General features: G+C 52.0%; 2 protein-coding genes across 10 annotated transcripts in view; one reads left to right on the top strand and one right to left on the bottom strand.

Moving 5' to 3' along the window:
- The window catches only part of Atg7 (autophagy related 7), a 243,376-nt gene that overhangs the window by 212,453 nt on the left and 14,414 nt on the right, over positions 1 to 16,509 (top strand). The window contains exon 19 of one of the 5 annotated variants that reach the window (XM_057760268.1): positions 767 to 1,658. The exons of the other annotated variants lie outside the window; for them this stretch is intronic. Within the exon in view, the coding sequence (XP_057616251.1) occupies positions 767 to 799 (33 nt within the window). The 3' untranslated portion in view covers positions 800 to 1,658. Of the gene's footprint in view, positions 1 to 766; positions 1,659 to 16,509 lie in introns of those variants that run through there. 5 annotated transcript variants of the gene reach the window in all.
- Positions 1,695 to 16,509, bottom strand: part of Vgll4 (vestigial like family member 4) — a 116,620-nt gene continuing 101,805 nt past the window's right edge. For 2 of the 5 annotated variants that reach the window (XM_057760614.1, XM_057760743.1), the window contains 3 exons: positions 5,763 to 5,958; positions 4,533 to 4,656; positions 1,696 to 4,195 (listed from right to left, as the gene is read on the bottom strand). In XM_057760614.1, the coding sequence (XP_057616597.1) occupies positions 3,924 to 4,195; positions 4,533 to 4,656; positions 5,763 to 5,958 (592 nt within the window). In that variant the 3' untranslated portion in view covers positions 1,696 to 3,923. Of the gene's footprint in view, positions 4,196 to 4,532; positions 4,657 to 5,762; positions 5,959 to 16,509 lie in introns of all 5 variants that reach the window. The other 3 variants (XM_057760664.1, XM_057760703.1, XM_057760563.1) reach the window with 3 other exon arrangements.

Below are 16,509 nucleotides of genomic sequence, written 5' to 3'. Positions count from 1 at the left end.
CTTGACCAGACCTGCCTCCTACCCACCAGCCATCCCTTTCCCGGGCTATGCAAGGGCTGAGGTAGCCTTGTGTAACCCATTCTAGGAATTGTGGAAGGCTGAAGGCATAGCTTCAGGGACCAGCTCTCTGGGGACCTTTAGGGTACCTAGGGCACCAGTCTTGGGACCTGCCATGTTGTCCTCGGGCCACCTCTCTGCAGGACTTTTGCCAGGAGTTACTGGGACAGAGGCCTGGAGCTGGTTCCCTCCCCCACTCACCCTCAGGCTCCCCAGGGATACACAGAGGCAGGATCTGGTAGTCTCTGTCACCCTGCCTAGGTAACCTGGGGTTGCTGGGGTAGGGCTCTTGTGAGCGACAGCCAGCTCCCTTGCCTGCACTTGGCCTAAGTAGTGTGGACGGTGGGACAGCACAGGTTCCCAAGAGCTCCCGCCCCTCACAAGTTCAGCTGGACGAGCTGACTGGGCCAATAGTGCATGCTGCAAAGGTCAGGAGCTGGCCGGGAACACGGGATGTGGGAGAGGCTGAAGGGAGGGGCGACCCAGCTGCTGCAGTTCTCATTCAGCTCGCCCACTGGCTTTGAGGGCTTGGGAAAGGAAGAACCTTGAGGTTTAATCCACTGAACAAGAAACAGGGTATCAGTCCTCAGAGACAGGGCAGCTCTGCAGAGGGAGGCACACAGTGTTTGTGGGAGGGCATGCTTCTGTTGTCATGAAGCTGTAGTTGGGAAATGTCTCCCCAGTTCAGTATCTCCCCTTCTCCACACAGATCTGGGACATGAGTGATGAGGAGACCATCTGAGGAACCACAGCTCAGGAGTGTTCGGGCCTCAGCGCAGGATTGCTCCCCAGGACTGGCCATCTGGGCCCTGCCACCTCCCTGGTTCTGATTCCCACTCCCCCGAGGACTAGGGGTACCCCTGCTGCCCAGTTCTGCTCTTTCTGCACCATCTCACCAGCTCTGAACTCAATAACAACTTTGGCATTGCCACTGATCTGGGGGTCCTTCCATGTGCGTTTTTTTCCTCTCCTGCTGTCAAAAGATTCCCCTGGGATCTTTTCACCTTGGCCCATTAGGAGTGGAGGGAGCATCTGACTCAGCATAGATCAAACACGGATGCGCTAGGAGCCCCATGTTGAGAGGACCTGCTGTGGGCCCTGGCAGCACCACACTGGCCCACCCTCAGCTGCCGGCATGTTGTGGTGCCGCCCTGCTCCGGGGATGAGAAGAAGCTCTTGCCACGGTGCTGGTGGAAGGCAGGGCAGAGCTCTGCCTGACTGGAGTGCAGCTAGACCACAGGCAGGTGCTTCTCTGCGGCTGCTACTGGGGCAAGGCTAGTTTACCTCCTCATTCTGGTAGGTCCTTGGCAACTGTGGTCACCTGTCCTAAATAGAAGTGCTCTTCCTAGCAGCCCCCACACACACACATCTTCCACTTGGGTCATGTCTAGAACAGAAGCCCATACATGGCTGACTTCAGCAGATTTCAGTAAGGGAGACTTGAGAAGACCTTGGCCTAAGGTAACCCTGCCCACCTGCACAAGGATTCCCAGAAACAGGCAGGCCTGGGCACAGGGCGGCACCACATGCCACCCTAGGGTGGAAGAACCACACAAAACCTTGGTTTAAGAGCACTTTATTATTGTTCTTAAGGCTACTTTTAAGTACAAAAAAAAAAAAAAAAAAAAAAAAAAGATGGCCTGCCAAACCTTTTTTTTTCTTCTTCCAGGAAAAACAGGCCACAGAGAATGGTATATTACAGATTTACAAACATAGAGAGGGGTCAGCACACACATGGGTGGCTTGGTTCTGGGGAAGACACAAGCTCCTGCCCAGGCAGGATGGCGCACCCCTCAGCTGACGTGTGGCATTCCTCTCCAGGACACAGCCTATTCCAGATAGGTCGGTGCCCCAGAGACCCAGCCACCCCAACTGCCACCCCTACCCCAACAGCAACGACCCGTTCACTGACGGGTGTCTGAGGCCTGTTGCCCACAGAGCCAGTCCGCGGTGCGGTTGTTTTCCTGTGACAACCTCAGTAGCCTGTAGAATAACAAACTAGTGGCTATGAATGCGGACGCAGTGTTGTCATGGCGTAACTGTGTACCTGCACGATTACAGACACACCTACGACAAAAAAAGATCAACTTTTTTTTCCCAAACAACAACAAAAAAATGATTACGATAGGAAAGGGGAAAAATTAAATAGCTACATATCATTAACAAATTAATTGTTCTTCAAAAATACCTACAAATTTCTCTGTACACTCTTTACGCACAGCGTAATGATGGTCTTTAAAATTACCTATATAAAAAAAGTGTTCTCAACAATTCTTTTTTTCCTACAGAAAATATAGGGGCCTGAATGCCAAGCTTGGAAGCCCAGGAGAGTGGAGTGGAGTGTGCGGGGCAGGAGGGCTGTGCACTTTTGTAAGGCTGGTAGCCACCCTGTAACTCGGGTATCAGTCCCCGCTTTTCCACCCTCGCCCGTTTCCCAAGTTCAACAGCTAACCTCTTTTCCTCCTACTGAAAGTCAGCCCCGTGGGCTCCCCTGTGCAAGGAGTCAATAATGCCTTGTTGGGGAGGTGGTTCTAGCCAGGGGATGTCCTAGCCCTCCTTGTGGGCCGGGACAGGGGACAGAAAATGCTCACGGCCAGAAGGAGCAGCTGCTGTGGGGCCTCCCCAGCCATGTCTGTCCTGCTCGCTTCTAATGTCTAGTTAGTAGCTATTAATAGAGCGGGCACTAGTGATGCAGGAATAACTGTAGAGTTATTATAGAGGAATGTGTACAGCCTTGGCCCCGGCATGAGAGGAAGCGAACGCAGCCCCATGTTGCAGGCTGTCAGGCACCTGCTGTTTGGCCAGGAGTTGGAAAGGAGCAGTCTGCACCGAGGAGTCTAAAGACATGAACTCAAGTCCCCTGCCCAGGATGCAGAAAAATCAGCAGCAATGGGCTCCCCAGCCTACCACACCCACCGGCTGTGCACTCCTTCTCGGAGTGAAGTGAGCATCGACTACACCTCTCAGAAGCACAGCTGTACCAGCAGTGAATGTATCTAGGGCTGTAACTGACGGGATAGGCTAATGCCGCCGCCAAAAAGCCAGTCAGTGCTACAGTCTGAGCTTACAGTCAATAGAAACCAGCTATTTTTCGTATTAAGACATGCACCATGTCAGAAGCACTACGGAGTTCTCCAGCCTTTGCACTAGCCTCACCAACTGCAGTGTTCAGAGACAGTAAATGCCCATGGTCAGGGGGAACCTGCAGTCCAGTTGTGAGCACCTCAAGACTAGAGAGAAAGACCTAGAACCTGCTAGAGACCTTCTAAGTTCAGCAACAATGCAAGCACACATGATCAAAAGTGTTTCCTAGCAGTTTGCCCTTGGTGCTGGCATCGCAGACAGCCGCCCAACAGGCAGCCCTGCCCTCCATAGTGCAAATCAGGACAGTTCTTTTCAGGCAGACACATGTACACGCGGACTGAGCTGGACCCCAGGGGGAAGCCAAGCCGTGCATACCCAGTCTCAAAAGCTAAGAGCACAAAGCGTCCGGATCCCCATGTCTTCATGGCTTGTGACTAGGAAAGGGCCGCAGGGTCCCGGCTGCCAGGTTGGCAGACCTGCAGAGGTTTCTTTGGTAACCAGGACAGGAAGCAAGGATGCTCTGTTGGACCGATGCTCCATGCTGTTCCTGTTGCCATGGTGAGACCCCTTGTACGAACACCAAAAAGTACAAAACAGAGCAGAACGAAAGTCCAGACAACATGGTTTTGCGAATAAACCACCTCCCACCCTCCCCCTAAGATTTTTTTTTCCTTTCTATTTTTTTTTTTTTTTTTTTTTTGCTTTTTGTTTTTTTAAGCACTGACTGTTGAAAGCTCAGGCAAACCATGCAGATCCTTGTGTGGCTGGAGGGGGAGCCCCCTTCAGGAGACCACAGAGGGGGAGTGACTATGGCTGACCATGTGGGCAGTGGGGCTGGCAGGCTGGCCCCGGCGGGAGGCTGACTCTGGGCTGCTGGAAGCGCTGTCCTTGGCCGCTTTGATCTGAAGCCATGTGTCACCTAGTGCTTTGGCAAAGTGGTCATCCACAGAGCCAGTGATAGACACCGAGTTGGGTGCTGGCTCTGGTTCCTTGTAGTTCTTGCCCAGGCTCCGGCGGAAGTGCTCCTCCACCACAGGGTCACAGGTGGCAGTTGCTGCAGAGGGCGGATCAGAGGAGAGGTGGCTGCATCAGTGGGCCAGGGGACCCTAGTCAGTGGCACTTAAGCACCCTGGGTGGAAGGTGAATCCAGAGTGTCTTTATGGTACTAAATGACAATGGTGGAGCCTATCTTCTGTCATCTGAAGCCCCGAGGGGCCAGGGACTTAATGTCCCTAATTCCTTCCCACCCAAGGCATGGCCAATTCAAGGTATACGTGTGTTCAACAGCAGTGTTTTTAAACTGCACACTAAGTGAATTTTAGGGAGAGAAGTTACAGCTCACAGCTTAATCCAGGGTTCCCACATGCACCAGGCTTTGGTGGAAAACTCACCACTGGGTGGTCTTCGGTAACTGGCAGACCCAGGTGCAGAACAGCCACTGTGCGCGATGGGGCAGTGAGAGAGGTTGCAGTTGCGGGCGCCTGCAGATGCGCAGGTGATCACGGAGGGCCGGTTCTGCAGGAGGGAGAATAAGTCAGCTCCTCTTCATCCACTGATGAGGCTGAGCAGCTGCTGCCAGAGGGCCCAGCTCAGTTGCTCATGGAGCCCACTGTGCTCCAAATAGCAGGTCCAGGAGGAAAGACTAGATGCACTGGGGTCCCTACCCCTAGCACCTGCAGGTGAGCCGCCCCTGACACACAGCATCCACCCAGGGCCAGGCCCCTTCCTCCTTGTCAATGAGTGCACAAACACCCACTGGGAACCTAGGAACCGCAGGCCCAGCATGGATCACAAAGAGCTGCACACAGTCTCTGTGCTTTCAAAGCCTCTTCACACAGTTTCTGTCAGAAGCCTCACCCTTTGTTGTCTCTGGGGCTTGCTGGGTGTGGTGCTAAGGTAAGACAAGCGCTCATGTCCTCAGCATCCCTCTACCTTCCTGCTCTTTGTGAGACAAGGTCTTATGAAGTTGCCTTGAACTTGTAATCCTCCTGCCTCAACCTCCCAAGTAACTATATTATAAATCTGAATTACTAGACCTGGCCTTGTTTTTTAAAAAGTAATAATTTTGCCAGGCAATGGTGGTGCATGCATTTAATCCCAACACTCCGGAGGTAAGCAGATCTAAGTGAGCTTGAGTTCAAGGTCAGCCTGGTCTACAGAGTGAGTTCCAGGACAGCTGAGACTACACCAGAAAAACCCTGTCTCAAATCCCCCTCTCCCCGAAAGAACGAACTTTTTTTCTTCAGTAATAATAAAAAAGAGCCTGTGTCCTACTAATCACAGGTTTGTGACCAGTGACTTTATAAGATGCAAACCCAAAATAAAGCCACTGACATTTAACTTTGTGAAACAGTACTGGGTAAGCACAGGCCTATCAGAGTGCCAGGGAAAGGGGCGGGGGGTGGGGGGGGGAACGACACAAGGAGGAAGGAGCTCCCTCATCAAGATCAACCCTGTACTTTGCAAAGCAGCGAAGCCTTAGAATGGAAGAACCCAAGTCCCTTCAACTTCAGGACTTCCACTTAGGGTTTCCATGCAGCTCATGGTCCCCTACACCCAGCCTGACCTGGTCATCTCCAGAAGAGAACCAACCATGCTGCTTGACTTAACGACATACACACCTGCTGCCGCTCCACAGCCGACCGGCCGGTGTCACTACTATTCTTAGTCAGTGCAAGAGGCTGCTCCATGAGGCCAGGGAGGGATGCGTACAGGTGGCCACCATGCAAGCTCACAGCCGGGGCTGCAGCCCGCTCAATGGGACTGCGGCTCCGTTCCCGGGGATCTCGGCGGCAGTCTCCGTTGACGGTCTTACTCCTGAAAGACAGGGGCATGCTCAGGGGGATGACTGGCAAGGGGGCTCTGGGGAGGAGCCATGCACTTCCCCCTGATGTTTCCGAGACATTCCTACCCTGATGTTAAGAGTAGGACCAAAGGGTAAGTTGAGGAACCAGGCCCTAAGTGTAGGAGAAGCAACTTTTGGAGCCAAAGTTGGCTTTGTGACCTCCCTTCTTCCTTTCTGGCAGGCATGTCACTTAGGCAGGCAGGCAGGCAGGCAGCACTGCTATGTACGAGATCAACTCATGTGCTCAGTTTGACCACCAATGGTCATTGAGGTAGGATGGGAATGCTGAGGACCAAAGAAACCTGACCCATGCTCTGAGCCAGTTCTGATGCGAAGCCACACTGGTGCCCATTACCACCTCTGTCCGGATAGGGCACCAAGACAGTGGGGAGCCAAGTGACTGTCTCATCCACTGATGACCAGTGACCTCCTCTGTATGGGTCTGCTTCTTATTAGTGTAGAAGACGGCAATGAGTCGGCAGCACTGTACCCAGAAACCATAGCAGAAGACAGCAGCTTCCCTGAGCAGAGCATGAGAACCCACAAGGCCCAGCTTACACAAACTGTTCCAGGCTCAGCTCTGTCCTCCCTCCATCCCGCCGACTCTAGAACCATCATCAGTGCTGTCCGCTTAGGGTCTGTCCCTTTTTAAGCAGGTGCCAGAGCAAGCACTTTAAAATTGAAAGGAGACTTCAGAGCCCACGCCTGGCCTGGAAGCGGGCTGTGTGTACTTGGGCTTTGAGCAGGAAGCAGCCATGCCTGCATGCTGGGCCAGCCAAATGCAATATGCTAATATTTAGTCACACACCACACACACTGCAATGCACTCTGCATGTGCACACACACACACTCCACACATGTGACCGTCACACTGTAAGATGGGGCACACAGCACCACCTTGGGTACTCAGCATCCTTTCTCCCCTGACAGCCTCTTGTGAAACTGCCCTGCAGGACACCGACATGCTCCCCACTCCCTCCACCCCCCGACTTTGCTGTGTTCATCTCAAGGCCACCTTTTTATTAAGCAAATGTGACTTGACAGAGCTCCTTTCAAGTCACAGCAGCCAGCACCTTTTCCCTTAACCCCGTCCCCAACTGCCTTTCCATTTTTACTTCTGGCTCTGTGCCACAAACTCTTTAAGCTGTAGCAACAACTGTCCATCTGCCGGGGAGGCTGCCGCCATATTGTGCTTCTCTGAATGTACATTGGCCCCGAATTCCAGGCACTTGTGCGAGCCCTCAGGGCAGAAGCCACCACACCATTGCTGATGGCTTTTGCCCGCCCTACACTAGCACTGAAAGCTTTGTGGAGACAAAGTCCTGCCTGTCTCGAGTTACAGACCACCTGCACAGGGAGGAAGACATCAGATGCACAACTGGGACGGGCAGACTCACGGGGAGCCAGACTGGACCAGTGAACCGCAGGGCACCCGCAGCCTTCAGATGGACTCCACACTCCCAGGTACTCAAGCAGCAGACACTAACAAGGACGGGAAATTGCAGGGAGCAGGCAATGGCTACAAAAGGAGGTACAATGGGTACAGCACAGGGAGGACTGGGAAGTCTGAGAAGACAGCCTACAGACGGCAAGACAACCCAGGCAGGCTAGCATCTCTTATCCCCTGGACCTCAAGGTCACCAGTCCTTACCATCTTGGATCCCCACAGCACTCTTACATGGCCAAGCACAACCTCAATGATGAGATGCAGAGGAGCACAGAATGAGGGGGTACTAGCAGGGGCCTTCAGGACTCAACACCGAGGAAGTCATTCAGTTGGCACTGGGCATGATACATCATACAAAATACCACAGAGCTCAGAACAAGCCTGGGAACTTGCTGGTTAATTTTAGTAAAATTACACACCACTCATATTTCCAGCTCATTTTCCTGGTTCCTGGAGCTTAAAGACAGACATTGTTTTCCATGTCCCTCCCCCTTTGAATGAATCACAGCCCAGTGTGTCCTGTGCCGTCAGGATGCTGACCCAAACCACACACATCCTGCCTCTCCTTAAAGACCAAGTTGGTGGACGGAAAACTAACAGGGGCCCTGCTAGGGCCTAGAAGACTCACGGAGCTGCCTGGGAGCATCGACCTTGCTCATTTCATGCCATCTCTTTTAGGAGAGAAAGAGAAAAGGTGGGCTGCAAAGAGAAACCACCACACTCTTCCAGGCCAGAGTTTCCTGGGGACAGTTGCCATGTGCTCCTGATCACCCTCTGAGCTCAGTGGCATTTGAGGAAAGCAGACTAGATCCCAGGAACTGCAGCTCCACCTCCTGCACAGCATCTTGCTCAGCCTTAGGAACCATGCTACGTTGGCAGGGCAGAAGAGTAAGGAAGGACCCACCCAGCCTCAGGCTTCCCACAACACACAGGATATCCCGGAGGTGACAGAATGAACCTTCCTGATACCAATCTGTGCTGGCGTCACTGTGTGCCAGGGGCAGAGCCCCTCTTGCTGTAACACTGTGCTCTGGGATCCTGCATGGCAGCCACAAGCCTCCCCCCCCCCCACAGTCTAACACTAATAGTTGGGGGGCAGAAACTAAGCCTTCAGACCCTCTCAACACCATGACCAACCTGAGGCCATCAATTTTGATAAGAATCATGTCATTAATAAGGACACGATGGCACAGACCACGTCCTCTGTGCCCACAACCAGAAAGCCATGTTCCCATGTCCACCTCAAAGCCAAGAGAGCATGGACAACAACACCATTGGGGCTGGCTGACATTTCTGTCCCCTGCCTACACAAAGGTGCTGTCTCACTTTCTGCTCAGTGAAATTTCAAAACTCAACTTCAGGGAACTAACCAACCAATAAATGCCTCATTCCCTCTGTCACAGGAAGCTGAGACCTGAGTCTCTGTTAGGAACCCTCCTGCAGGAGCAGAGAGCATTGTGGGAAGATGGCCCTCAAGCTATTCACGCTGGTGGTCCGTTGCTGAGTGCTCAGATCTCACTACGGTGGACTCAGAGTGGGAGACAGGCTCAGATGGCGGAGGCACTGTCTGAAATTACCTCGCTGGTTGAGTCAAGGACTCCAGGGCCCGGCTCCTAGCTGTGAAACCTTCCCTGGCAGAGCAGAGCCCTGTTTCTATGCACCTCTCAGCGATGCATTTGATTCTCTCCTGTGCATTGCCTTTTAATTTCTGTCACAGACTAAATGGGGTCCCCTGACAGATGTTATGTGTGACCAGATCTAATAAGATGAGGTTACTGGAGCCTCATAAGATGAGGTTACTCAGTGCCACTGAAGGGTGACTGAGGTGACAGGCACTCAAAGGGAAGATGATATCGAGACCGGGATTGGCAGCTAAGAAATTAGCCTCCCTCAGAAGAAAAGCAATCACTAGACCAAGCTAGCCTTGAGCGGACAGAGATCCGCCTAACCTGCCTCTGCCTATTCATGTCAGGAAAAAGGAGCTCGAAACCAGTGGCACTGGGGAGCCTGACCCTGGGCTAGCCTCCAGTAATGTGTGCACTTGTACCTTAGGTTTAACAAAAGTCTTAAAAGTTGTTTTTAAAGCTTAAAAAAGTATGAAGAAAACATTTTGTCCAGCTATATAATAATTCTATGCTAAATATCATCAAAAAATGGTGAAAATTTAAAAATGTTAGGCCAGCAAGATGATTCTGTGGAAGGGTTCATTTGCCTTGCGAGCCCAATGACCTGAGTCAGCATGATGACAAAAGTCGCCTACTGACTCAGTCCTCAGGGTGCACATGGCGGCTCCTCGGGCTCATGGTCCCGTCTTTGCACTGCTCTGCTTCACCTCTGAACCAGCTGCTTTACAGATCTCCAGAAATCCTCTACAGTGATGCTCTCTGCTGACTGACCTATAACTAATACAAAGGCATTTTAAAGCTTTAGCACAGTGGTTCCTAGTGCTGCGACCCTTTTACAGTTCCTCATGTAGTGGTGACCCCAAACACATTATTTTCATTGAGACTTCCTAACTGTAATTTTGCTACTGTTATGGATCATAATGTAAATACAATAGCTGACACATCCCTCCCTATTGGGGTCTCAACCCACAGGCTGAGAACCACTGCTTTAAAGATTCATCATGTATATGTATACAGCGTCCTGCCTATGCATGTGCCTGCACTCCAGAAGAGGGCACCAGATCTCACTATAGATGTTTGGGAGCCGCCATGTAGTTATGGGGAATTCAACTCAGGACCTCTGGAAAACCAGCCAGTGCTGTTAACCTCTGAGCCATGCCTCCAGCTCCTGCTTTAGAGTCTTACAGAAACCAGGACTGGCTCTCAGAACACTTGCTGTGTACTGAGTCACACCTGGTGTACGAGGCTAGGAGGCCAGGGTCAGTTAGTGAGGTTGCAGAGTACATGGTCCTGGGCCTGGCGGCTCCAGAAGTGAGGATCTGCTTCCCTGTGTGCCACGGAGAATTCTCCACGGAGAATGCCTGTGGAGCTGGCTCTCCTCCGACCGTCAGCCCAGCAAGCCTGCATGGAGCTGGAAGGAATGCCCTTGCCTGGTGTCCACTTGCCACCACCACAGCTGGGGAGCACGACACCCCACTCCTCCCCCAGTGCCACACCAGCTCTGACGTGCCACCTTAGAACTCTGCTGTAGGAGGGAAGGGAAAGCGAGGGGAAAGGGAGATCTGCCCAAGTCCCAGAGCAGGTAGGGGACAAAGCAGGAGCAACCAACCACTCCTGTAACAGGAGGCAAAGGTTGCGGCCCTTCTGATGAGGACTGGGGACTGGTCCCCACAGCAAAGATCCCCGAGGCTTCTGAGCCATCACTCAAGTCATGAAAGAGCCTGGCTACGTCATGATGTACCCTCCACCACCCCCCTGATCCCGGGCCCCCCGCAGCCCAGGTGTCACTTGCATCCACCAGGAGCTATGACCGACAGCCACAGTGATGTGGCACCAGGTAAGATAAAGGCTTCTGGAAGCTGAAGTGCAAGCCTTAAGGAAGAGAATCAGTGCCACACAGTCCCAGAGACTGTCTGCAGCACCACATAGTTCACTTCCTTCCTGTCATGTGACAGCCAGGCAGAGCTTCTCACAAATACTGCTTTCTGATGACACGTGCTGCCCCTCCGAGGTAGAGTTTCCTGCTCGGCTTCCTGCCAGTGCAAGCCATGGGATCATTCCCAACAGTCACTTCCTTTGCCCCATGTCCCCAGAAAACCACACACTATCAACTAAAACAATGTAAAATAACCAGGTGAGTCCAAGGCTGCTCTGGCTCTATGTCTCGAGAGAGGTCCCACTTACAAGCCCTACGTTCCCCATTTTCCAGGGCCGGGCCTCACACTCTGACTCCAGCCCCGCTCCCCCCCAGACCAGAACCGTCTGCATGTGTTTCACATCATTAGCTGAGACAACAGAAAGAAACGGAAGCCGGAGAATCAGGTCTGCCATGGGACTGGGGTGGAGCGCCATGTTCTCCCCATGTTTGTCAAGCAAGAACTGGTCCACCTGTGGCCACAAACCCCCAAGGACGACACACAAACAGGCCAAGAGCCCGTGTGCATGCCAAGCACGGTCTACAGAGCCTGGAGATCATGTGCTGCACACATGCACGTTCATGCTAATGAATGGGATGCCGCTGAGATTAATAGATGCTCACTCGAGATCCCCGCTGCTCCTGGGTTGCAGCTGTTTTCGTCATTATACAGTCCCTCAATAAATGATACTAAAAAGTACAACCACTATTGTGTTTTTGGCACTAAGCAGTCCTTAAACTAGAGAGGGATGGAAAGCATCAGGCTCTTCCTGCCCAAGCCCAGCTGCCACATCTGCCATGGGAAGAAACCTCTAGACTACTCCCTCTCCATCCAGGGACAGGCGCCACTGGGCTGGCATTTATATTGTTACCCGTTAGGGAGGACTTGGGACCACTGAGATGAAGACTGGAGAGTGGGGTGAAAGAAGAGGCCAGGATGTGCCAAACATCCAGCACCCGTTCCCTGCAGACGCACCTGGAAGCCTACCTGCCCCTGCCTCCCCCTCCCACGCCTAGCTTTCCGGGACAAACCTTTCTAGGGTTAGGAAAGGGAGTTCCCAATGCCCCCACAGGAAGGCTGCAGCTGACCAGGAGAGAAGATGTGGTCCCTCCAGCACCAGGAGTGATCAAACAGACCAGGGCCAGCTGGTGTCTTGCACAGCACCAGGTATAGTTTTATGAATGAACTGACTTTCAAAGAGCAGCCCCATTCTTAGGAGCAATCAGCACCAGAGGCGCTCATGAAGCTGCGCAGACAGGGCAGCACCTGGGTCAGGGCTGCTGGAGAAACTCCAGGAGAGTAACCTTCGACCACAAAGCTACCAGAGAGGAAAGGGCTACAAACACCATCACTGCATACCACACTCTATGCTGCCACAGGGTCTTTTCAGAGCTGCCCACTAAATCGTGGGAAGATTCCCTCCTTGATTTCCCCCACACCTTTGCAGGGGGAAAAAACAATCACTGAAAAATCACATCAGACTGTTGGTGAAAACAACAGAAGCTTCATCCTACTCAAGGTGTGGGGGTGCCGCGCTTGGCAGCCACAGAGATGGCTACACAGACCCTGGACACTTGTAGGGACACGGCTTGCTTCCTCAGGCACGCTACTCGGTACAGAAAAGCTTCAGCACAAAGCCTGCCTCCTAATGAGTGGCAGGTAAGAGGCCGTGTCTTTGTGCCACGTCTTCCTTTTGGAAAAACTCAGGGAACTTTATTTCCTCTTCCAGCCACCAGAAAAGTCTTTCCCTGCCTGACTTGCCAGAACTCGGCAACAAACACCAGCCTCTTCACTCTGGGGCCAGGCCCTCACCAGACGGTCAGCAGCATCACACTGCACTGCGAGTCCTTGTCAAACAGTACCTGCGCTGAGCATCAGTGCAGAGGAGCACTGAGACCCGAGCACCCGGGAAAAGGCTGGCTCCTTCGGCACAGTGGTAACCTCTGAACTGAAGCCCAGGATGCGTGTGCTGGCTGAAACAACAGATCACCCCAGATCTGTGGTCCTCAGCACCTGTGTCCCATAGGAAGGTGAGGTCTTGGGCTCAGTTCCCAGCACCCACATGATGGCTCACAGCTGCTTGTAACTTCAGCTCCAGAGACCCTGACACCCTCTTCTGGCCTCTGTGGGTACTACACCCATGTAATGCACATACAGATACACAAGCAAAACACCCATACATATAAAATAAAAATAACACTCTAAAAGGAAAGGTGAGTCACACGTAAACATTCTTTTCAATTAGCGCTACCTGTGACCCCCCTCTGGAGCAGGCACCCTTCATTCCCACATGTGTAATCCACATGGCTGCACACCCACATCCTCCAAATTACCTCATGAAGTCTTTTTTTTTTTTTTTGGTTTTTCGAGACAGGGTTTCTCTGTAGCTTTGGAGCCTGTCCTGGAACTAGCTCTTGTAGACCAGGCTGGTCTTGAACTCACAGAGATCCGCCTGCCTCTGCCTCCCAAGTGCTGGGATTAAAGGCGTGCGCCACCACCGCCCGGCCGTGAAGTCTTTCATACACTGATTCAACACCAAATAAAAACCAGAAAGAAAGGGAGTCTTTCTTCACAAGTCACCTATAACCATGACTGACCTTGAAAATTACAAACCACAACCAAAAACAACAAAAATCAGCCACTAAATTACCACAGAGCTGGCTAGCTACAGAACCTCGGGTATTGCGAATCGACAGCAATGAGATGCGCACCTGAGAAATGATCTTTTGACACCTGCCATGGTTTCTATATAACAGGACCAATAAAGGGCCCAAAGGCCTGTCTTTCTGGAACACGCGTATTCACAATGTTTAGGGACATGATTGGCTCCAAGCGTCTGTCCTCACTGAACATTTTCCAAAAACGGGAAAGAAAGGATTTCTTTTTAAAGTATTTATATATTGAACTGTAGAGATAAGCTTTAAATTACTTTAAAGAAAGATGATTTTTTGAGACTTATCCTGTTGCTTAGAAACACTACAGTATGCTAGCAACTGGGTGGACTAATGACAGTGTCTCCTCCATTCTTAGAAGTTCCCCACGGACACAGAGCGCGTCACTGAGGGCCTACTTCATCTTTCTCCAGGTCACAAAGCTGCCCTTTCAGGCTGCCATTTAGTATCTTGCTATGGATCCCAAGCTGGCCTCCAATTTGAGATTCTCCTGCCTCAACCTCCCTTATTAGTAGGACTGCAGGCCTGCATCGCCATCTAGAACTGTCTCTCCCCTTAGACAGTTGTGGTCGCTGACATCTAAGAGCAATGTCTGGTTACAGTCTACTCAGTCTAAACCTTGGAGCTCTGAACAAGGAAGAAAATGAACACAGGGACCCAACTTTCTGCTCATGGCTGATATGGCATTTGATCTACACCTGCGGAGAGGATTCTAAGCCCCACACCTATCCACTCTATAAGAATCTCCAAAAGCCAGGTGGCCATGGTTCTGCTTACGAACGCATTCAACTGAAGTCACTGCCCCTGGAGTCCTCTGACTCCTCCTGTAGATGACAACAACAGACAGCTCAGCACTACTCACCTCGCGACACTCAGCAGTGTGCCTCTCGATTCCAAAGGTCACCACCAGCCCCATGGTTTATTTATGTGTTATGGCAAGGGACACAATTATCATTTAATGTTTCTTCAAATTTATTTTTGTGCATGAGTGTTTTCCTGCACAAGATGGTGTGGGAGCCCTTAAAACTAGAGCTCCAGGTGGTTGCTAATTTGTGAGTGACGGGAACTGAACTCCGGTCCTCTGCAAGAGCAGTCAGGGCCTTTAACCTCTGAGCCATCTCTCATGTTTAAGGATGCTGGTCAGTAGCAGGAAGTACATTCACACAGCTATATAATATAGATCACCGCCACCCACCTCCATGAGTTCTCTGCTGTCCCCACTAAGCACCACCTTCCCAGTCACACCACCCTGGGGTATGGCTGTCCCACACTCCCTCGAGATGAGCCACCCATTCATTCTCCGTACTAGTGGCCTTGCATAAGCTGACTCACGCACCGTCATTGTTTTGACTCTGGCTTATTTCATTTAGCGCAATACCCTCATGGTCCAGCCATGTGCTGGTATGTGTAAGAATTTCCTGTCTTTTTAAGGCTGAATACATTCCACTGCAACACAGACTCATGCTTTTTGTCAACCACCACTGGCGGGCTTCTTCCTGCGCTGTTCCCAGCCCTTGGCTATATGAACAGAGCCACCGTGAGTCTAGGTGTACAAACAGGAACCAGTACACCCTATTTCCAGTTGTTCTGGAAGAGGAGCTGTTGGATAGCAGGGTGATTCTTGGTCTTTGTCCTTAAAAGTTCTGGCAAACTGGTCAGTGGTGGTGCAAGCCTTTAATCCCAGCTCTCAGAGGCAAAGGCAAGTGGATCTCTGAGTTAGAGGCCTGGGCTACACAGACAAAGCCTGCCTTGAAAAAGCAAATGAAAGTCCTGACAAATCACCAGTAGTGTATCAGGTCGGGTCTCTAGAACATGCCTCTCATTAGCCACCTGTCTACGAGCACAGAACTGATAAAGCCTTCTTAAAAACAGCCTACCTGGGGCTGGGGAGATGGTTCAGAGGTTAAGAGCACTGACTGCTCTTCTAGAGGCCCTGAGTTCAATTCCCAGCACCCATATGGTGCTCACAACCATCTATAGTGGGATCTGATGCTCTCCTATGGCGTAAAGTCATACATGCAGCTAGAGCACTAGTATACATAAAATATATAAACCTCTCAGCCTACCTGGGTTGTAAGAGCAACACTCACAAGCACTGGGACCACGGCCTCTTCCTAGACCAGAGGACAGGACAATGTGGAGCGGAGGCCATGACCAGCCGAGAGCTTCTGGGAGACCCACTGCCACACAGCTGCGGTTCTCATTTCTCACCATGAGCCCGTACCAATTGCTTCAAGTCTTCCGAGGGTGGCTAAAGTTAACTATAATGACTACCACTTGTGTGGCAGCGGCAGCAGCAGTGTGTGGCAGGACCAGATCCTCAGTGTGTCTACACCATTCTATGCAACAAGGGCACTCACTCCAACCTGCTGGTCCCTCTGCCTGGCGCAGCTTAGCTGGGCAGAGGGAGCTTGGTAGAGCTACTGTCCAAGATCCCCAGAGCTGGGACAAAAGCATTTTCTATCAGACCCAAGAAGCCAAGGATAGTGCTGGGGGCGGGGAGGGGGAAGGGGAAGGACCCTGAGTGTAGTGTCCAGAGGAAAGGCCCCACCACTGAGGTCAGAGCCTCCAGACTTCATCAAGTGCTTTTATTTATCGTTATCTTCTGTTAAGAATAAATTTGAGAGCAGAAGCATGAGCCTGGCATCTGGTCGGAGGAGGAGGAACAGGGCCCCCAGCAGCTGCTCCCCTCCAACCAGACCCTGTCACGTGACAGTCGCACCTGAACCGGGCTCCTTCACTCTGCCAGCTCCCTCCACACCCCACTCTCCCGACAACCCCCTCGCCCTTGCAAGAGGTTCTGGTGGCTACATGACTGGGCTTGGGACAAGGTGCTAGGCGGCCAGGAGACAGGGACCAGAGG

This window comes from Chionomys nivalis, chromosome 1, assembly GCF_950005125.1.
Source record: "Chionomys nivalis chromosome 1, mChiNiv1.1, whole genome shotgun sequence".
In the NCBI taxonomy this organism is placed as follows: Eukaryota; Metazoa; Chordata; class Mammalia; order Rodentia; family Cricetidae; genus Chionomys; species Chionomys nivalis.
Note: the sequence above shows the minus strand (reverse complement) of the source record. Positions and strands in the feature narration are given on the sequence as shown.